The sequence below is a fragment of the Barbus barbus genome (genome assembly GCF_936440315.1).
Source record: "Barbus barbus genome assembly, chromosome: 11".
NCBI classification, from domain to species: Eukaryota; Metazoa; Chordata; class Actinopteri; order Cypriniformes; family Cyprinidae; genus Barbus; species Barbus barbus.
This window is the reverse complement of record NC_136739.1, coordinates 31486176-31504923: the sequence shown is the minus strand read 5'-3', so window position 1 is coordinate 31504923 and position 18748 is coordinate 31486176. Positions and strand designations below refer to the sequence as shown.

The 18748-nt window shown below is 35.1% G+C and overlaps 1 protein-coding gene across 2 annotated transcripts; it reads left to right on the top strand.

The window, feature by feature from the left end:
- Window positions 1-2230: 2230 nt before the first annotated feature.
- il1rl2 (interleukin 1 receptor-like 2) lies at window positions 2231-17881 on the top strand. 2 transcript variants are annotated; one of them, XM_079428672.1, is made up of 11 exons: window positions 2231-2382; window positions 2833-2914; window positions 6186-6411; window positions 7507-7669; window positions 10684-10843; window positions 11617-11673; window positions 13580-13697; window positions 13832-13971; window positions 14059-14199; window positions 15294-15452; window positions 16282-17881. In XM_079428672.1, the coding sequence occupies exons 2-11, from the start codon at window positions 2869-2871 to the stop codon at window positions 16716-16718; spliced, it is 1647 nt and encodes a 548-aa protein (XP_079284798.1). In that variant the 5' UTR covers window positions 2231-2382; window positions 2833-2868; the 3' UTR covers window positions 16719-17881. The 2 variants fall into 2 exon arrangements, with proteins under 2 accessions (XP_079284798.1, XP_079284797.1); XM_079428671.1 differs by lacking the exon at window positions 2231-2382 and having other exon boundaries at window positions 2741-2914.
- The last annotated feature ends 867 nt before the right edge of the window (window positions 17882-18748 follow it).

Below are 18748 nucleotides of genomic sequence, written 5' to 3'. Positions count from 1 at the left end.
AGAGAGAGTTGTTTATTTTTTTTGGATTTTTACTTCTACAACTGTTTCTCTGATTGCAACCTCAAAATATCACCCACATAACTCTTCATGAGGCGCAGAGATGAATCCTAAGGCCTGTTTGTGGCTTGAACATGAAACCAGAGCTGATGTGGTTTATGATATTTTCTGGTTTACACGAGAGGTACGTCAGAGTGTGCTGAGAATGAGATGAAGACAATTCTTGCACATCAACCATTCTGTGGGCAGAAAAAAGCAGCTGTAAATAAAATATGAAAAAATGGCATTAATTATGTATATAAAAACAGATTTCTTATGATTTTGTTGTGGGATACATACTGTTCATTTGTCATTATGCATGCACTGTATGTATGTAGGACTGTCTATAATAGACAATGTATATATTAATATAAAATCTCAGATTAATAAACAAATTATGAGGGGGGATCTGTTTATGATATATGATTTTTACATTAACATGTTTGGACTTGAGAAATCCTTGCTTTATAAAACAATCATAACTTAATATTTTGAATCTAAAACCATATTGTATCTGATCAGCAGCTTTTTATTAATGAGTGAATGTGGGGGAAAAATGCAAAGCTTTTAATGTTGATTGTTGCCATAGAGAGTGGGGTGAGTTGGGCCAGTTTTTACTTGCGGTGTGTTTAAGTGAGTGCATGACAGTGATGGGTCCAACTTAAATATGTACATAAATTTCAGGCTGTGGTGCATGCTTGGGAACAGTCGCTTTCCAAAAAAATGGGTCTCCTGGCTCAGGATCCAGCTTCTTTGACCCTATAAGGACAACACAGTTTGGAAAATGGAATGAATGGATGGATGACTTCTTAAAAGTTTCATTTAAAGACAAAGTTAACAACTTTAAAGGCACTTTTAAATTATTAAACATTTCAGAACAAAATAAAATTCAAATTGAAGAAAGGAAGTTTGATTGGCAGGCAATCTGACCAGTCATAATGCTGAATCTGCCACTTCTGTCTGACAAACAAACCAGACAGAAGAGTAGATAAATGTTGGTGGACTTGAACTTTAAAAAATGGTGTGTATTGATGTCTTTCCGCGTTTGAAACAAGATAACTTCTGATGTTCATTCGTGTTTATTTCATGCTATAACTAGTAAGAGGAATAGATGATCGGTTTATGTGCTGCTTGAAATGAGGTGCTAGGCGATCTGTCACAGCACATAAAGAGCCACAAAATGGTATTTTGTGTTTGAATTTCTTAAGAAATGACCAAATTTGAAAGCTGAGACTTTGTTTCATACCAAAAGTAACCTGGTCTGTCTTGTCTGTCAGTTTCCAGTTGTATTTTACACTGCATGAGAACACGATGTGTGGCGTGAGAGCAGCATGGCTTGTCAGACTTAGCAACAGTAACTAACCCCCACTTATAAATGTTGCAGGTAATAAAAGGTCATAAAAACAAGGCCTATTTAAAATGAACTCTTCAAATATTTGTGGTCATATCACCAATTTTGTATATGCATTTACCCTTTTGATTACTTGGTTGAGATTTGATATTTAAAATTACACATACACCAAAAATTACACTTGTTGCCCAACAGATATTACAAGACTGAATTTACAAAAAAATACAATTTCAAAAAGTTTTAAAGATGTTTTGAAATCAACATACAAAACCTCAGTTTGTTCTTTTGTTTCCCACCAAAAATGTCATAAAGATCAATCTTTTACCAAAGTAACATAGAAGTGAAATTGAGGACTCAGCCTATAAACTGATGATTAATTACAAAACAAAGAACGAAACCAAAGATGTTTGGTTTAAAATTAATACTGCACTTATAATATTTTATAAGTATAATAATATTTCAGAAATATTTGAAACTGACATACAAAACCTTTGTTTGTCCTTTTGTTTTTAACCAAAAATGTCATGAAGATGAATCTCATTGTTGAAGAGACAAACCAATCAGAATATATTTATAAGTTATTTTAAATGGTGATTTTAGTATCTCATCCAGCTCAGAAAAAAAAGGATCAATAGCTGACTGGAGCAGTACACTTTTTAAGATTCTAAAATGCACCCTTCACATGTAAATATGCTACAAAGGTGCACCTTTTGATAGAGTAGGCTACTTACAATGATCTATATAGCCTATATATATATATATATCAGTGGTACTGTCCCAGTGACAGCTTCTGTACATTCTGATGGGGACACTACCTTGTGGATCCACTGATGTCATCAGTCAGTGGGTGGAATGCTGTTCCCTTCAAGAGCAGCATTAAGACGAAACCGCAGTGTTCACATGAAAGGCAGTGTGTTGTCTTTTAGTCTGTCTTAGAAATTCCGAGAAGGCGACACAGAAGTGTTGAAATCATACTGCTTGCCCATCTTCACGAGGTAAGACTGCTCTTCTGCTACTGTGGTCACCGCATTTGAGTTATTTTGTTTTATTCCTAGTAAGCAAATATATTTGTGTTTCTTTAATATTATAACTTCTAACTTGTTCCACACAACCGATTTTCTTTGGGGAAAACCCGTCATGCTTTGCTTGAAGGACCATTAATTAACATCTGCCCACAACATTTTAGTGTGGAATACCCGATAATACGTCATGTAAGCATCAATTTGAAGTTTAAGCTTAAAAAACTTATACTTGCACAGAAATTGTTGCGTGCCAAATGATAAGCGACCTTGCTTCGACACGTTTCTCTATGAAAACGGGAAATATGAGTTGTTTTGTTTCGTATCCCAGTCTGTCACGAGGAATGAAGTCTGGGTGCGTTTTTGTTTGACGCTCTTTTATAGCTTATGAAGAAAATGATGATGAGTGTTTCATGTCGTTTCCAGGAAAGCGCTTTAGACCTGCTGTCGCGATCACCCGAGATGATTTATTTTCGATGGATTTTACTCTCAGCTCTTTGGATTGCAGGTAAGAGATCATTTCCACGTCGCTGATTGTTGTCTTGGCTTTGTCTATTGTTATGTTGGTGACATGAGGAAATAACTTGTATTTATCTATATATAGGCTGTGAAACGTTTATGGTCGCTCTATAGCGTTCAAACAACGGGAAAGAATTCGCCTAATAAAGGTGATGCTTTTTCAAAAGTGAAAAACTGAGCATAAATATGTTTTTTTATCACTGGTCACTGAGTTCATATGTATGGAAGCCCGTTTCCGCCAATGAATAAAAAATAAAACAAGGTAATTGCGAGTTTATATCTCACAACTGTGACTTTCTCGCTCCATTAAACCACTCTGCGTGTAAAGCTTTGCAGTGCTTTGTTCAGTTTGCTATAGATGAACTATATATTGAACTAGATGAATGTTGCGTCCGAATATGATTTTTGAACAAACATGACTCATTATTGTTTATTTCTGTGTTTTGTGCTCGTGTTGGACAGTACCATTACCGCCGGGCTTTCAGACACAACATGCTTCATTTCTTTACAGTTCTGCGTTTGAGGCAGCTTCTATCGCGTTATCTTAATAACAGCTGTCAAGAGTGTATTAATGTCAATTTTATTTCATTTCTTTATTTTCTTAAATATGTGGGTATATAGTATTTATAGAGTTGTAACTTTTAGTTTGAGTTTTTCTTATTTGTAAGTCGCTTTGGACAAAAGCGTCTGCTAAATGACTAAAAGTAAAAGTAAAAGTAAGTTATTGTAACACTATTATTGATAGCTCATCGGCAGCTTTATTTCCAGAAATCCCTTTATGTGCTGATACAGCAGAATCTGACTATCCCAGAACTTTTCTGAGTGATTTACGAGTAGATGTTGTTACTGATTATACCATCACTAGGCCTGCTCATGCTTTATTTCATCTAGCCATAACAGTCCTATAATACTATAATAATAGCCTAACTCGTTTTATATTGCAAAGTTTAGCATCAACCCAAATGCACACGGTTCAGCTATAAATCTGAATAAAAAAACAAACAACAACAGTGTTATTGAGCAGGGTTGGAACTAAACTCTGCAGGGCTGTGGTCCTGTGGTCGGAACTGAATTTTGCACCCCTGAATTAGATGGCATTTATCTGGAATATAGGCTTCCTGTGTTTGGATATTTTCATAAACGTTTTCCTGAATATGCTTCTTAGATTTTACACTAGTTTACAGCCAGAACTGCAACCAGAACGAGACCAACTTACATTATTATTGTCTATAGCAACAATATTTAATCACAGAAGTATATATATATATTATATAGACCTATATATGAAGAGTTCAGATGCAAGTGCCATCTGAAATTTTCTTCTAAAATGAGCATTTTTCTCAGGTACAGGCTCTTTTCATTGTCATTAAAGTGAAATAACTGAACATAAACGAAAAATGCTAATTTTAGAAGAAAATTTCAGATGGCACTTAGAGGCTTTTGCATCTGAACTCTTCATATATAATTGACTAAATAATAATAATAATAAAAACTTATTTAAAAATAATGAATCCTTTATTTATAATTTTCATCGGGGATGTCTTCCTTGGTCGATATCTTACATTAAATACAGGAGATGAGATAATTCTATAGGAAGAACATAGAGATGAAAGCGCGCGTGCGAGAGTGAAGGAAATTCATATATATCCACTCTCGAGTTACAATATACGCGCTTTACTTGACAGCTGTTATTAAAATAACACGATAGAAGCTGCCTCAAACTCAGAACTATAAAGAAATGAAGCATGTTGTGTCTGAAAGCCTGGCGGTAATGGTACTGTCCAACACGAGCGCAAAACACAGAAATAAACAATAATGAGTCATTTTTATGATTTTTGTTCGTAAAAAAAAAAATTCTCGCAATTGCGAGTTTATATCTCACAACTGTGACTTTCTCGCACCATTAAACCACTCTCCGTGTAAAGCTTTGCAGTGCTTTGTTCAGTTTGCTATAGATGAACTATATATTGAACTAGATGAATGTTGCGTCCGAATATGATTTTTGAACAAACATAAAAATGACTCATTTTTGTTTATTTGTCTCACTTGTCTCACCCTGCACATAACTTATTTGAACTGTTGCCATCTGGGAAACGGTACAGGTCTATCAAAACATGTACCACAAGATTCATGAATAGCTTTAATTCTAATACTGAACACTGAACTGAAAATAGAATCTCAGAATTCTGAGGAAAAAAAGTAAGAATTCTGAAAAAAAAGTAAGAATTCTGAGAAAAAAGAATTCTGAAAAAAGTAAGAATTCTGAGAAAAAAAAGTAAGAATTCTGAAAAAAAGTCAGAATTCTGAGAAAAAAGTAAGAATTCTGAGAAAAAAATTTTTTATAAAAAGAAGACAGATAGATAAAATAGAATTAGAATAGAGAGTGTTAGAGTTAGAGCTAGGGTCAAATAAATATGGAAGAGATGTGTTTTTTTAGCCATTTCTTGAAGATGGCTAAGGATTCAGCTGCTGGGATTGAGTTGTGCAGGTCATTCCACCAGGAGGGAACAGTTAATGAAAAAGTCTGTGAAAGTGATTTTGTGCCTCTTTGGGATGGCACAATAATGCGTCGTTAATAATACTTTCCTTTCAAATGTGTTTTTCAACGTTTTAGAAGCTACAAAGGTCAGATTTGATAAAAAAAAAAAACACGTCACGTTAACAATAGCAACCGGATTGATCGCACGTATTTTTCATAATCGGTGCAAAATCGCATGTAAACGCACTGTCTATAGAAATATATATAGAAACCATTTTTTTTAAATGCGTTAAAGGTGCAGTGTGCAAACGATTTAGAAGCTATATATCAGGGTATGCTCAGACACTTGCGAATACGAGTCGCGTTCACCCAGGATGCAACAGTAACCGGAGATCATTCGCTCGCGTATTATTGGGTATAATCGGTGCACATAAATCGCGCATATAAAAGCACTGTTTTATGTATTTACAAAATGCAAAAACATTTTGTTAAAAAAAAAACTTGTTTAAAGATGCACTGTCTTTTCTGTATCAAATGCAAAATAATAGCTGTGTCTGAAATTACATACTTTAAGAGTATTGTATTCAGTGTAGAACCTGCCTCTTAAATGTTGTTGAATGCATTATTTAGGTACATTTGCTCTTACCCTGATTTATTTTATTTTTTTAAATGACAGTTGTCACTAAACAGGTCAAATTTAATGACAAAGTGTAAAAGAGAAACTTTGAAACAGTAATTAGTTCCATACTAGCTAAATGTATTTAAATGTTTCCTCTTCAAGGGAGTGAGATGCGCATCATAAATCGCAGATCATATGCCATCGGTGCTGGTCTTGCATTTAAGCTTGAGTGCAATGAAGACCATGAAATGCAGAATGTGAGCGTGAGCTGGAGTCTTGTTCCTGATCAGAGTCTGGAAAGCATCAGCGGAATAGACATTCATGGAAACGCGCTATGGTTTCTACCTGCTAACCTCTCCCACAGCGCATCCTACTCCTGTCTCAGCAGGTATGATGCAATTCACAAAGTTGTTTAGTTTTGACACATATGTTCAAGTTCATATATTCAAATCATGTTCAAGTATCTTTTTGTCCCGCTGTGGTCCACCTAGAATGTTGAAAATGCTTATTTGGTCATTCAAAATGGAATGTATTTTTAACACAGCATTAACGAGTCTGAAATTAAATAACCACAATTATCAGTATTCTTGTTCAAAACAAATCTTGTTTCTAATGTTGACACTGAATAGTTGGCGTTGATGTTTAAGTTCAGATGGTTAAACGATTAAACAATCTGTTCAGAATAGGGGTGTAACAGTACACAAACATGACGGTTCGGTACTACCTCGGTTTTGACGTCACGGTTTTGGTATAGCAGGAGGAAAAAATCCTCAACTTCTGATCAAGCCCTTTTACATTACTATAATACTATTGCATACACATGCGTACCGACCGAAAGACCCATACCGGAAATTTTCGGTACGAATACATCGTTACATGCCTAGAGAACAAGCTGTTTATGCAGTTTAGTTTTCACTAGGAAGGAAGTTCTGAAGCTTCAGTATGATTCATTGTACAATGTTGCTTTATTTCTAAAGGAAATTTCATTTCTGAAATACTTTGGATAATTTTTGGATACTTATTGTGAAAAAAATGTTGTGAAATGCAAGCTACTTCAGATCAAAATATGCAAAATGAGGTGTAGAGCATAAGGATGCAAACATAAATTAAAATCACGGTAACACTGTGCTTTATATGTAATGCACTATAAAAGTATTTTTAATGCATTAGTTTTGCACTGTAGTTATAATACATTGCATGATCTCATTGCTAGTTGTAACCACAATTATAATACTTATCTATTCATTATTGCACTTTCAGCAAATATAATGCATTAAAACATGTTACAAGAACTCCTCAATATTTTAATGAATTCATCTTTGGTTACAATAATTTATGTAAATATCTAATGCATACATGAATACCTTTATAAATATAAAGGCTTCAAGAAAAATGTTACGAAATGCACCTTTGTATTGTATGTTTTGTGTTCAGTATTCCCTCATTGCCGGTCTTTCATCCCAATTGTTGTTCTATATGGCAGAAAAGGTAATGCAACCTGGGAAACAGTATTTGACGTCTCCGTTGAGAATAAAACATGCCCCTGTGTGAACAGAAAAGACGAAGTAATGAGCACAAAGGAAATCACTTGTTTGCTTCCTCATATCTTTGAGGTAGACCCTCAGGCTCAAGTGACCTGGAGAAATGTAAGACACAATCGTAAACAGAACTGAACTCAACAACTACTGCACAAGACCGACATGCTAAAAATGACTAAACAATTTACTGACTTTAAAGGAATAGTTCATGCAAAACAATGAAAATTTGCTGGAAATGTTCTCACCCTCAGACCATCCAAGATGTAGATGAGTTTGTTTCTTCATCAGATTTGTTGAAATGTAGCATTGCATCACTTGCTCACCAATGGATGCTCTGCAGTGAATGGGTGCCGTCAGAATGAGAGTCCAAACAGCTGATAAAAACATCTCAATAATCCACACCACTCCAGTCCATCAGTTAACATCTGGAGAAGACAAAAGCTGCATGTTTGTAAGAAACAAATCCATCATTAAGACGTCTTTAACTTCAAACCATTGCTTCTGGTTAAACTATGAGTCCATAATCCATAATAATGCTTCCTCAGGAGAGAAATCTGCACAGATCCAGCACTGTTTGCAAGCCAAAACAGCTCTAAACCAATATGCGGGTACCATTTTGATGTGAGAGACAACAGGAGCTGTAAGCGACAGTTTAAATCTAAAAGCATCTTGATTGGGGCCCTAGTGGTGCGAGGACCCTATTGGAATTGCTCAGTTTCTTCTTCTTCTCCAAAATGAATCGCATTTTTGAGGGCCTAGACATGCTCGAAAACTCATGACATGACATGACTCATGACAAACTCATGGCAAAATGGCTCAATAGCGCCACCTATAAAATTTCAACGAAGTGCCCCTCGAGCTATGTTTCAGATACATGTACAAAATTCGGTAGACACATGTAACACACCAATACCTACAAAAAGTCCCCCGGTACGAAGTCCAAAACCCAACAGGAAGTCTGTTATTTTTAATTTTCTAAGTAAGTTTTGTGCCGTTTTTGCCATGTTCAGGCGTTATTTAAACAAACTCCTCCTAGAAATTTATTTAGATCAACACCAAATTTTGTCAGTGTAACCTAAATCCCTTTGGCCACATACTGTACACACTACAAGTTTCAGGAGTGACAACAACATTTAAATGCGCGAGTGAGTCCCATAAATTATCGTTCCATGTGTGTACAGAACAGCAGACACTCCCACATTTGTAACTATAGCAACATTTTGCCATCTTGCAGGAGTGAAGAAGAATTTAGCCATTTGGTATCTGCCGTTTTTTGGGCTAAGGACTCTTTATGTCTGTCGATTTTAACTAAACTACCACAGGGCAGTCGTGGTATAGAGAGTTGGACTTGTAACCTGAAGGTTGTGGGTTCGAGTCTCAGGTCCGGCAGGGATTGTAGGTGGGGGGAGTGAATAACCAACACTCTCTCCACCCTCAATACCACGACTGAGGTGAGACCCTTGAGCAAGGCACCAAACCCCCAACTGCTCCCCGGGCGCCGCAGTGCCCACATACAGTAGTGTATGTTCACTGCTGTGTGTGTGCACGTTGGATGGGTTAAATGCAGAGCACAAATTCCGAGTATGGGTCACCATACTTGGCCACACACCACTTCCCTTTCCCTTTCCTGATAGGCCTGATAGGCTGCTTTAGAGAGTGCTGTCTTGCAGTGTTGCCATATCCTCATATTTACAAGCGCTTTTAGGCATGTTGATGGTCTTAGCACATAAAAATAGGCTTTTTATGGAGTTAATAAAGTGGTCTGCTGTGGATATTATATATATATACAGTTGTGGTCAGAATTATTGGCACCCTTGATAAATATGATCAAAGAAGGCTTCGAAAATTAATCTGCATTGTTAATCCTTTTGATTTTTTATTTAAACAATTCACAAAAATCTAACCTTTCATTGGATAATAAGAATTTAGAATGGGGGGAAATATCATTATGAAATAAATGTTTTTCTCTAATACACATTGGCCACAATTAACATCACCCTTTTATTCAATACTCTTTGAAACCAGCATTTGTCAGTTTAACAGCTCTAAATTATCTCCTATAATGCCTGATGAGGTTAGAGAACACCTGACAAGAGATCAGAGACCATTCCTTCATCCAGAATCACTCCAGATCCTTCAGATTCTCAGCTCCATGACGGTGCTTCTTCTCTTCAGTTCACCTCACTCATTTTCTACAGGGTTCAGGTCAGAGGACTGGAATGGCCAGCAGAAGCTTGGTTTTGTGCTCAGTGACCCATTTTTGTGTTGTTTTTGAGGTTTGTGTTTGGATTATTGTCCGGTTGGAAGATCCAAACATGGCCCATTATCAGATTTCTAACAGAGTCAGTCACTTATTGATTTTTATCTGTTGGTATTTGATAGAATCCATGATGCCATGTGTCTAAACAAGATGTCCAGGACCTCCAGCAGAAATATAGGCCCACAACATCACAAATACAGCAGTATATTTCATTGTACACATGGGGTACTTTTCATCCCTGTGTCCACCAAACCCATCTTGAGTGTTTGCTGCTAAAAAGCTCATTTTTTACTTTCATCTGACCATAGAAGCCAGTCCCATTTGAAGTTCCAGTCGTGTCTGATAACTGAATATGCACTTTTGGCTTCAGTAGATGTTAACTGATGGACTGGAGTGGTGTGGATTACTTGTGGATTATTGTGATGTTTTTATCAGCTGTTTGGATTCTCATTCTGACGGCACCCATTCACTGCTGAGGATTGGTGAGCAAGTGATGTGATGCTACAATGCTACATTTCTCCAAAAATGATGAACAAACAAAATCACATCTTGGATGGCCTGAGAATGAGTATTACCATAAATTTTCATTTTTGGGTAAACTCTTCCTTTAATGCTTATCCTGTGGTTAACATTACTTTCATAAAAATGGCAAACATCAGACAAGTTTTGTTCTTCTGCAAGACACCTAAACATTGCTAAAGTCATCAATATGTCAAGGTTTTGGAGTTCCTTACATGCATGCAATTATAACTTAAAGCATTCACTTTCACATTTAAACATTGTTACTCCTAAATCTGTGCATGTCTGTACGTGTACACTGTAATTGTTTTGTCTGCTAAACAGTTTGTTTTTCTCTCTTTAGAACTGCCACCCACTCAATGTGACAAACAGTAAGGTTTTCCCAATAAACAGATCCCGAGACATGGTTGGAAAGTATACATGCTTTGTGAGCTTTACATTTAGAGGGCAAAATTACTCTGCTGCCCAGACTACAGAAATCTACAGTCACCCTGAGGATTACGGTAAGTGACTATTCAAAATCTGGAAGGACTCCAGAGGCCTATAGAGCTGCATAACTACTATTACAGTCTATTATTATTATACTCTAGGGGAACAAAAAGGACAAGGCCATTACTTGGGCAATACCCTATGGCACAAAAGCTAAAAAGATACATCTTTGTACGTTACTTACATGATTGTTTTAGGTTTTAGCACAACTTTGATTAAAGGTTTTGATCCAGTGCACTTAAAATGTTAAATAGTGTATATAAACAAACTTATTTTATTTCAGCTTTTCCTCTTTTCGTTTAGTTTAACTTGGTGTTCTAAATAAGGAAAACTGAAAACTGGAAAAAATAAATAAATAAATTACAGACATGCTAAAAAAAACAAAACTAATAAAAATAACAAAAACCACACCACAAAATTATTACAATTTTAACTGAAATGAAAACGAAAAATATAAAAACTAATTCTAAATATTAATAAAATTATAATAATGTCTCAGTTATACTAAAATAACACTGCTTGGAATCCATTGAGGATCCAACATCTAGTGAACTACATTTTAGCACTATGAAGACAATTCAAATAAATATTGTGTTTTGCAAGTCTGTCCTATTAAGAAATTAACTAATATAATTTTGCAATAAAGATATGGTTTTTAAAAAGAAATAAATGCTTTAGAAAATAAATAAATCCACTTTGGAGCAAGAGATGGCAGTAGAGCTAAAGTGAAAATGTTCAGAGTTTCTGTGGCTTGATCGATATTGTGATAAATGTGTTTTGTTAACAGTGGTGACACAGCCTGAAATCATCTATCCAAAAGATGAAACAAAAAAAGTAACACTTGGTGAGTGATAATGAGGATATTTTAACTCCTCTTCTGCTGCTTTATATGTACATTAGTGTTAGTTTGTGTTTTATAGGAATAGTTCATTCAAAAATGAAAATTTGCCAACATTCTCCTTATGCTCACAATATCAAAGACGTAGATGAGTTTGTTTGTGTATATGTGTGTGTGTGTGTGTGTGTGTATACAGTTCCCTCCATAAGTATTGGAACAGTAAAGAAATTGCTCTGTTGACTGTGGAGTCAAGACATTTGCAAATATGATTAAAAGATACCCTTGCACACAATCACAGCAGTGAGTCTGTGACCCATAGACATCACCAGACTCTTTGAAAGACTTTTCCCAGCCTTTAATGCAGTCAATTCCAATTGTTGCTTGTTTTGGGGAGTTTCTGCCTTTACTCTCCTCTTCAGCTGCTGAAACTCATGTTCAATCAGATTTAAAAAGATTGACTTGGGAAATCTAAGACTTTCCATTTCTTTGCTCTTATAAATTCCTTGACTGAACTGGCAGGGTGTTTTGGGTCATTGTCCTGATGCAATATGAAGTACTTTCCAATGAATCTGGTGGCATTTTCTTGAATATTGGTAGGCAAGATGGTTTTGTACCCTTCCAAATTCATTCTGCTACTGTCATCATACATTAAGTCATCAGTAAAGTTGAGAGGGCCTGTTCCAGAGGCAGCCATGCATGCCCATGCCATGACACCACCTCCACCATGCTTTACAGATGAGGCTGTATGCTTGGGATCATTGCAGTTCCCTTTTTTCTCCACATTTTTGCTTTCCCATCACTTAGATAAAGGTTCATCTTTGTCTCATCGGTCCATAAACACAGTTCCAAAACTCTTCTGGCTCACCTTTGTGCTTTTTTGCCAACTCTAATCTTGCCTTTCTATTTTTGGTGCTGGTCAGAGGTTTGCATCTTGCTGTGTAGCATCTGTAATTCTGTGTCAAAGTCTCCTGAGGACAGTAGATTGTCAGAGCATCACCCCAGCTTTCTGGAAGTTGTTGGTGATTTTACAGACACGTCTTTTAGGATTCATTTTCACAGCTTTTATGATTTGTCTGTCATCAGCTAATGTTGTTTTCTCAGCCGATCAGGTCGTTGTTGGTTGTTGGTGTCGCTGGTGGTTTCCAAACTCTTGATTTCTCCATGCCCTTTGTTTTTGCTAGAGCTCTAATTGACTTCCTCTTTTCTTTTAGCATACAAATTGCTTGCTTTTCTCTCAAAGTCAGCTCCCTCATCTTCATCCTGGTCTGTGTGTGTCATCATCGAATGCAAGATTCAGAATACAGAAGTAATGGATATAACTGATACGACACATTCCCTGCTTTTAATATCTGAAGAATTAATGCAACAGGACACAGCTGATCACTTAGAAAGACCTGTGAGGCAACTGCTCCAATACTTATGCTCACATCAGATAGAGGGATGAAACACTAAAAGTGCTGCTCTTTTTATTTGGTAAAACATATATATGTTCAATCACCCAATAATAAAATGTGACATTCTGTAGTTTTGTCTCATATTCATCTTTTAATCATATTTGCAAATGTCTTGACTCCACAGCCAACAGAGCAATTTTGTCTTTATTGTTCCAATACTTTTGGAGGGCACTGTGTGTATATATATATATATATACACTTTTAATTTGGTTAATAATGTATGGGGTGCAATGCAAGCGATGGACAATTTTATACTGTTTCTCTTGCTTTGTTGCAAATAAATATACTGCCCAATATGTTTTAAGGCCTCATTTCTTTAAATTTTTAAAAGTTTTGACTGAACTGTCCGTTAAGCTCAAGAAATGAATTGGAATTTCAATTCTGATCTAGCCTGGTTTAGGCCTACATAAGTATGTGTTTGAAAAGTGCAATAACGTTGTGTTATAATGTCACCACAGGTGAAAGTTACACTCTGAACTGCAAAGCTCTTCTTGGGAAGAACAACAGAGAAGAAGAAACTTTTATTTTCTGGTATAGTGACTCTGAATCTCTTGATCTGAACTTCAGCTCAAGCATGTAAGGACAAAGGAAATGCATGAATATTTTATGCATTATATATATATATATATAGGCTATAATAGAAAGAGAAAGAGAGTGCTTTATAAATGATGTGACTAACCACTTTGCTTTTGCGTGTTTCCTTTTATCAGTGTGAATGAGGGTGACCGGAATTACTTGCTTTCTGTTTTATACATCCAAGAAGTCACAGAAGAATATTTATACACTAATCTCACCTGTTGGGTTATACACGCAGCAGGTTCAGATTTTGGAAAAGTCTTTCTTATTCCAGGTGGGCTCTAGTTCATCTTGTACTCTTGTACAATATTAGTTAAAGTCTCCTCTTTTCTAACCTGCTTTCTCGTCTTTCTCTCTCCAGCGAGTCAGAATGAGCGCTATTACTGGATCGGTCTTGGTCTGGTGGCTCTGCTCCTATTACTGTGTGCTGTTGCGTTTCTCTTTAGAGTCGATCTGGTTCTGGCTTACAGGGCTGTTTGCTCGTCTGCTGCCATAAGCAGTGGTACGTATTTTTATCTCAGATTCATTTATTTTATTGACTGTTCTCTGTAGAGATGCTTTCAAGTAGATTGACTTCAATGACCATGTCATTAGTTTAGTTTTAAGTGATTATAAGTGCCTATAAATACTTAGCCTTTCACAAAACAATTTCAATTTCACAAAAACATCACAATATATATTATTTATTTATTTGTATTAAATTAAATTAAATTTCCATTATAGTAAGGTATCTGAATGGTTTTTTATTTGTAATTTGAAATATAGTAGTTTTGTTTTAAGTCAGCCCAAATTAAACATAGTAAAAAAAATACTACCATAATGTATGTTACCATTTCAATTAATTATGAGATTATGAGTTTTATATATATTATGAGAATAAAATGAACTGAAAATAATGTTGCAATGCAAAAATCTTAATTTTTGTAAAATATGACTTGACATGTTTGGGCAATGTTTCCCAGCTTTAATAGATATTTGTCATTCTTTACTAAATCAACACATTAGAGGAGATTATTTTAGAGTATAATATTGACTGCAAACCTGCATCGTTTTATGAGACAAACATGTATCATCTATTCCAATATTGTGATGTTTTTCAAGAAACCAATTACAAATATGTATCAAAGCTGAGAAACACTACCTAAACATGTCTAGATTTTACCTTATAATACAAAAAATAAATAATAATAATGAGTGCACCAAACAGCATAGCTTGATCATCAGTATTTGGGCAGTTGACAAATAAAAATTGGACTGTGTCCTATGGTGTGACATAGCAAAAATGTTGGGGGAAAAAAAAATTGCATAAAACTAACATGAGAAAAATGTATCTTCACTCTTAGAGTTACAAATAGCATGAGAGAGAGTTTTTTTTAGGTTTTTTTTTTTTTTTTTTTCGTCACACCATAGGACACATTGATACGTCAACTACCAATTTATTTTCATGATTATATAGAATTTCTTTTTATATATATATATATATATTTACATTTATTTATAATTTAATAAAAAATATTTAAATTGTGATAATTCTTGTTATATTTTTATTGTTATTTTATTTTTGTAAGTGTGGATTTTCCTCATGCTTTATTTAAGATGGCAAGTCGTACGATGCGTATGTGAGTTACCTGCATGGTGATCAGCTCAGCTCAACTTCTGCGATGACATTTGCATTGGATTTCCTTCCTGTGGTGCTGGAGGATCTTTATGGTTATAAACTCTTCATCAGTGGTCGTGATGAACTTCCTGGGGAAGGTAAACATCCTGTCACATGATCACACCAACACAGCTCTAATGACACACAGTAAAAACCTGTAAAAAAATATTAAAAGGCATGTTTGAATTAAATCACTGAAAAATCTTAATGGTAAAAATGTATATTGTCTATGCAACATAACACTCCAAAAATATTTACATTTAAAATTAATATTTATCTATTTGAATTGCATTTGGATTACACAGTTTTAACATAAACTAATAAACTTAATGTGATGCAAATTTGTCAGTCATGCATAAATGGTTTCTGTAGTAGTAATTTCCATACTTTTTAACGGAATAAATGTTTGTTTGTTTTTTTTCACCGTGAACAGATTTATGATGAGTTTAACCAGTTTAAATTAATGCATTTTGAAAATGATTATTTAAATAAAATCAAATAGATGCTAATAATGTTAGTAATAAACTATGCCATGATTTCGAATGCAGAAATATTACATCTATGTTTGACAAATATGCATCATATTAGTTTGTTAAAACTCTGTAATCCAGTGTTATTTTAGTATCTTTGAGGTACTCTTATAGTTTTTATTCATATTTAGAATCAGTTTTTATTTTCCATTTTCATTGTAATTTTAAAGTTTTAGTATTTTTTTGTTTTTAAAATTCATTGAATTTCATTGTAAAATAATAAATGATATTTCAGTTTTAGTTAACTATAATTACCCCGGTCTAATCCAAATGGATGGACATTTTAAATGCAATTCAAATTCCTCAATCTTCAGGCCTAAATATTTCCTTGGCTGTTTATTGTAGCACAATCATACTTCAAAACAAGCGTTTTACATTAATCGACTCTCTTTTTCAGCGGTGCATGAAGTCATTGCTGACAGAATGAGCCGAAGCAGAAGGCTGATCATTGTTCTTACATCACAGAGCTGTGTGTCGCCTCATACTGACGCCACCAAGAGCCTTTTACCTGATAAACTCCCCATATTAGACCGTGATGTGCAACTGAAAGCAACAAATACTTCCTCTGACCAAATATGGGCCGCTTACGAGCAGCGGGTGGGTCTGTATGACGCTTTAGTGAAGCAGGGTCTGAAAGTCATCCTGGTGCAGGTGGAGGACGGTGTTGAAGAGGCTCTGCTGCCCGAATCTTTGCGTTACATCAGCCGCACCAAAGGCATCCTCAAATGGAGGCAAAGCTCCAGTAATCGGGGGAACAGAAGCTTCTGGAAACACATGCGCTATCAAATGCCTCCAGCGAAGCGGCGGAAGAGCCAAGAGCTGACAGTGCTTTGAGATCTCTTTGACCCCAGAAACACTCTACACAAGTACATGAAATCGTTATGAAGTGTTTATAGATACATGACTCAAGTGTGCTACAAGAATGCACACTTAGGGGCCGTTCACACAGAATGCGTTTTTACATTCCAATGCGCTACTTTTCCATTGTCTTTCTATGTAAACGTGATATGACTGTAGAGCGCTGCTTTTTAAAGTTTCAACTTTTACACGCAGCGCCGCTCATCAATTTCAGTTCCAAAACAGTGGACCAATCAGAAGACCCCGGAGGCGGGGCAAGCTTTGCAAGGGTTTGTTTACACTAGCATGTTGGCATGGCAGCTGTGTTGGAACATGGCAGAGGAGGAATTCTGCGCTATGCTTTTTAAAGTCCCCATGAAATCAAAATTGAAGTTTTTTGGCTTTTATTATGAATATGTTAGCCTTAACGTTATCGCTAAGTTAGCGTGATCCACAATTTGCATTTACTAGATATAACCATCTAGCACTTCAGTGGACCTTTAAAACCATTCCTGAGCACTTTGTCTTGCGTTTTTAGATGCAAAGACGCATTCTGTGTGAATGGCCCAGTTTACGATGCATGAGTTTGTGTATTTGTGTAGAGAAGGTTTGTTGCATTTGTGTGAAGAACCTTTGCCAAGTATCTTGTAACTGTGATGAAAAACTACAAAAGAAAGACAGGTGATGAAAGTTAACAATAAACATCAAATATATGTATATAGAAGGGTTTTTTCAATAGAACTCTATTTGTTTAATAAATTTCCTGAATTATTTTTATATTCATTTGTTAATGCAGCATGTTGAACTAGTGCATATACAGTTAGGTAGTTTGTGTTTACAATTGAGACAGGAGTTTCTACTTTTTTATATGTTTGTTTTTTATTATTTGTTATGAATTATTATTATTCCTATTTTTTCCAGAATTATTTAATATCTAAAAAAATACTTCAAGCTTTTAGAAGTGGCATTGTGACTACAGTTCATGTCAGATAAAATATTGTTAATGTTTTTTAGAAGAAACTAATAAAAAAAAAAATAATCTTGTGCAGTGATTTTGTATTTTGTATTTTGTATTTGTTTGTTTGTTTGTTTGTTTGCTTGTGAGGTGACCTTAGGTGTTTTGACAGGCGCCATCAAATAAAATGCATTAATATTATTATAAAAACATTCAGTGATGTTTCATTGATTCATCTCATAGCCTAAAATAATTATTTATTACAGTGCATCTAATAAATATTTGTCAAATATGTCACTCTCATAAATAATAAATATTATACACTGAAAAAAAGATTAGAAATTTCACCATTAATTACAAAGAAACTGCCAAAACAACACATTGTGTATTTAAGCTGTCTATGGCCAGCAAAGCTTAATGACTATATTAGGACAATGTGCTTAATCATGTAAGCAGTGTATTAAATCATGCTAGAGATGTGCTAAATCATACTAGCGACATGTTAATATATACTAAATCAAGCTAGCAACATGATAAATCATGTTAACAACATGGTAACTCTTGCTAGCAATGTGTTAAATCATGCTAACAGCGTCGAAACTTGTTAACAATTTGCTAATTCATGTTAGCAACATGCAAACACATGCTAGCAATGTGTTAAATCATCCTACCATCATGTAAATTTGTTAAATCAAACAAGCAACATGCTAATTCATGTTAGCAACATGTTAAATCATGTTAGCAATGTGCTGATTATCATAACAACATGTAAAAACATGCTAGCAAACTCTTAATTCGTGTTAGCAACTTGTTCAAACATACTAACAATGTGTTAAAACATATTAGCAACATGTTAAATTAAGTTAGTAACTTAAGCATTTTAGCACGTTAGAACATTTTATTGACTTCAAGTAAAATCTTCAAACTTAAAGCTTTAAGTTCTTGAAAACTTTCAAACAAGGCTTTGTCAAGCCAACATCAACTCATCTATATCTGCACTAGTCAACATCTGAAGTGGATCAAAACCTTTCAGCAAAGTTGTCCTAAAACCAAAATGCATTAAAGTCTTATG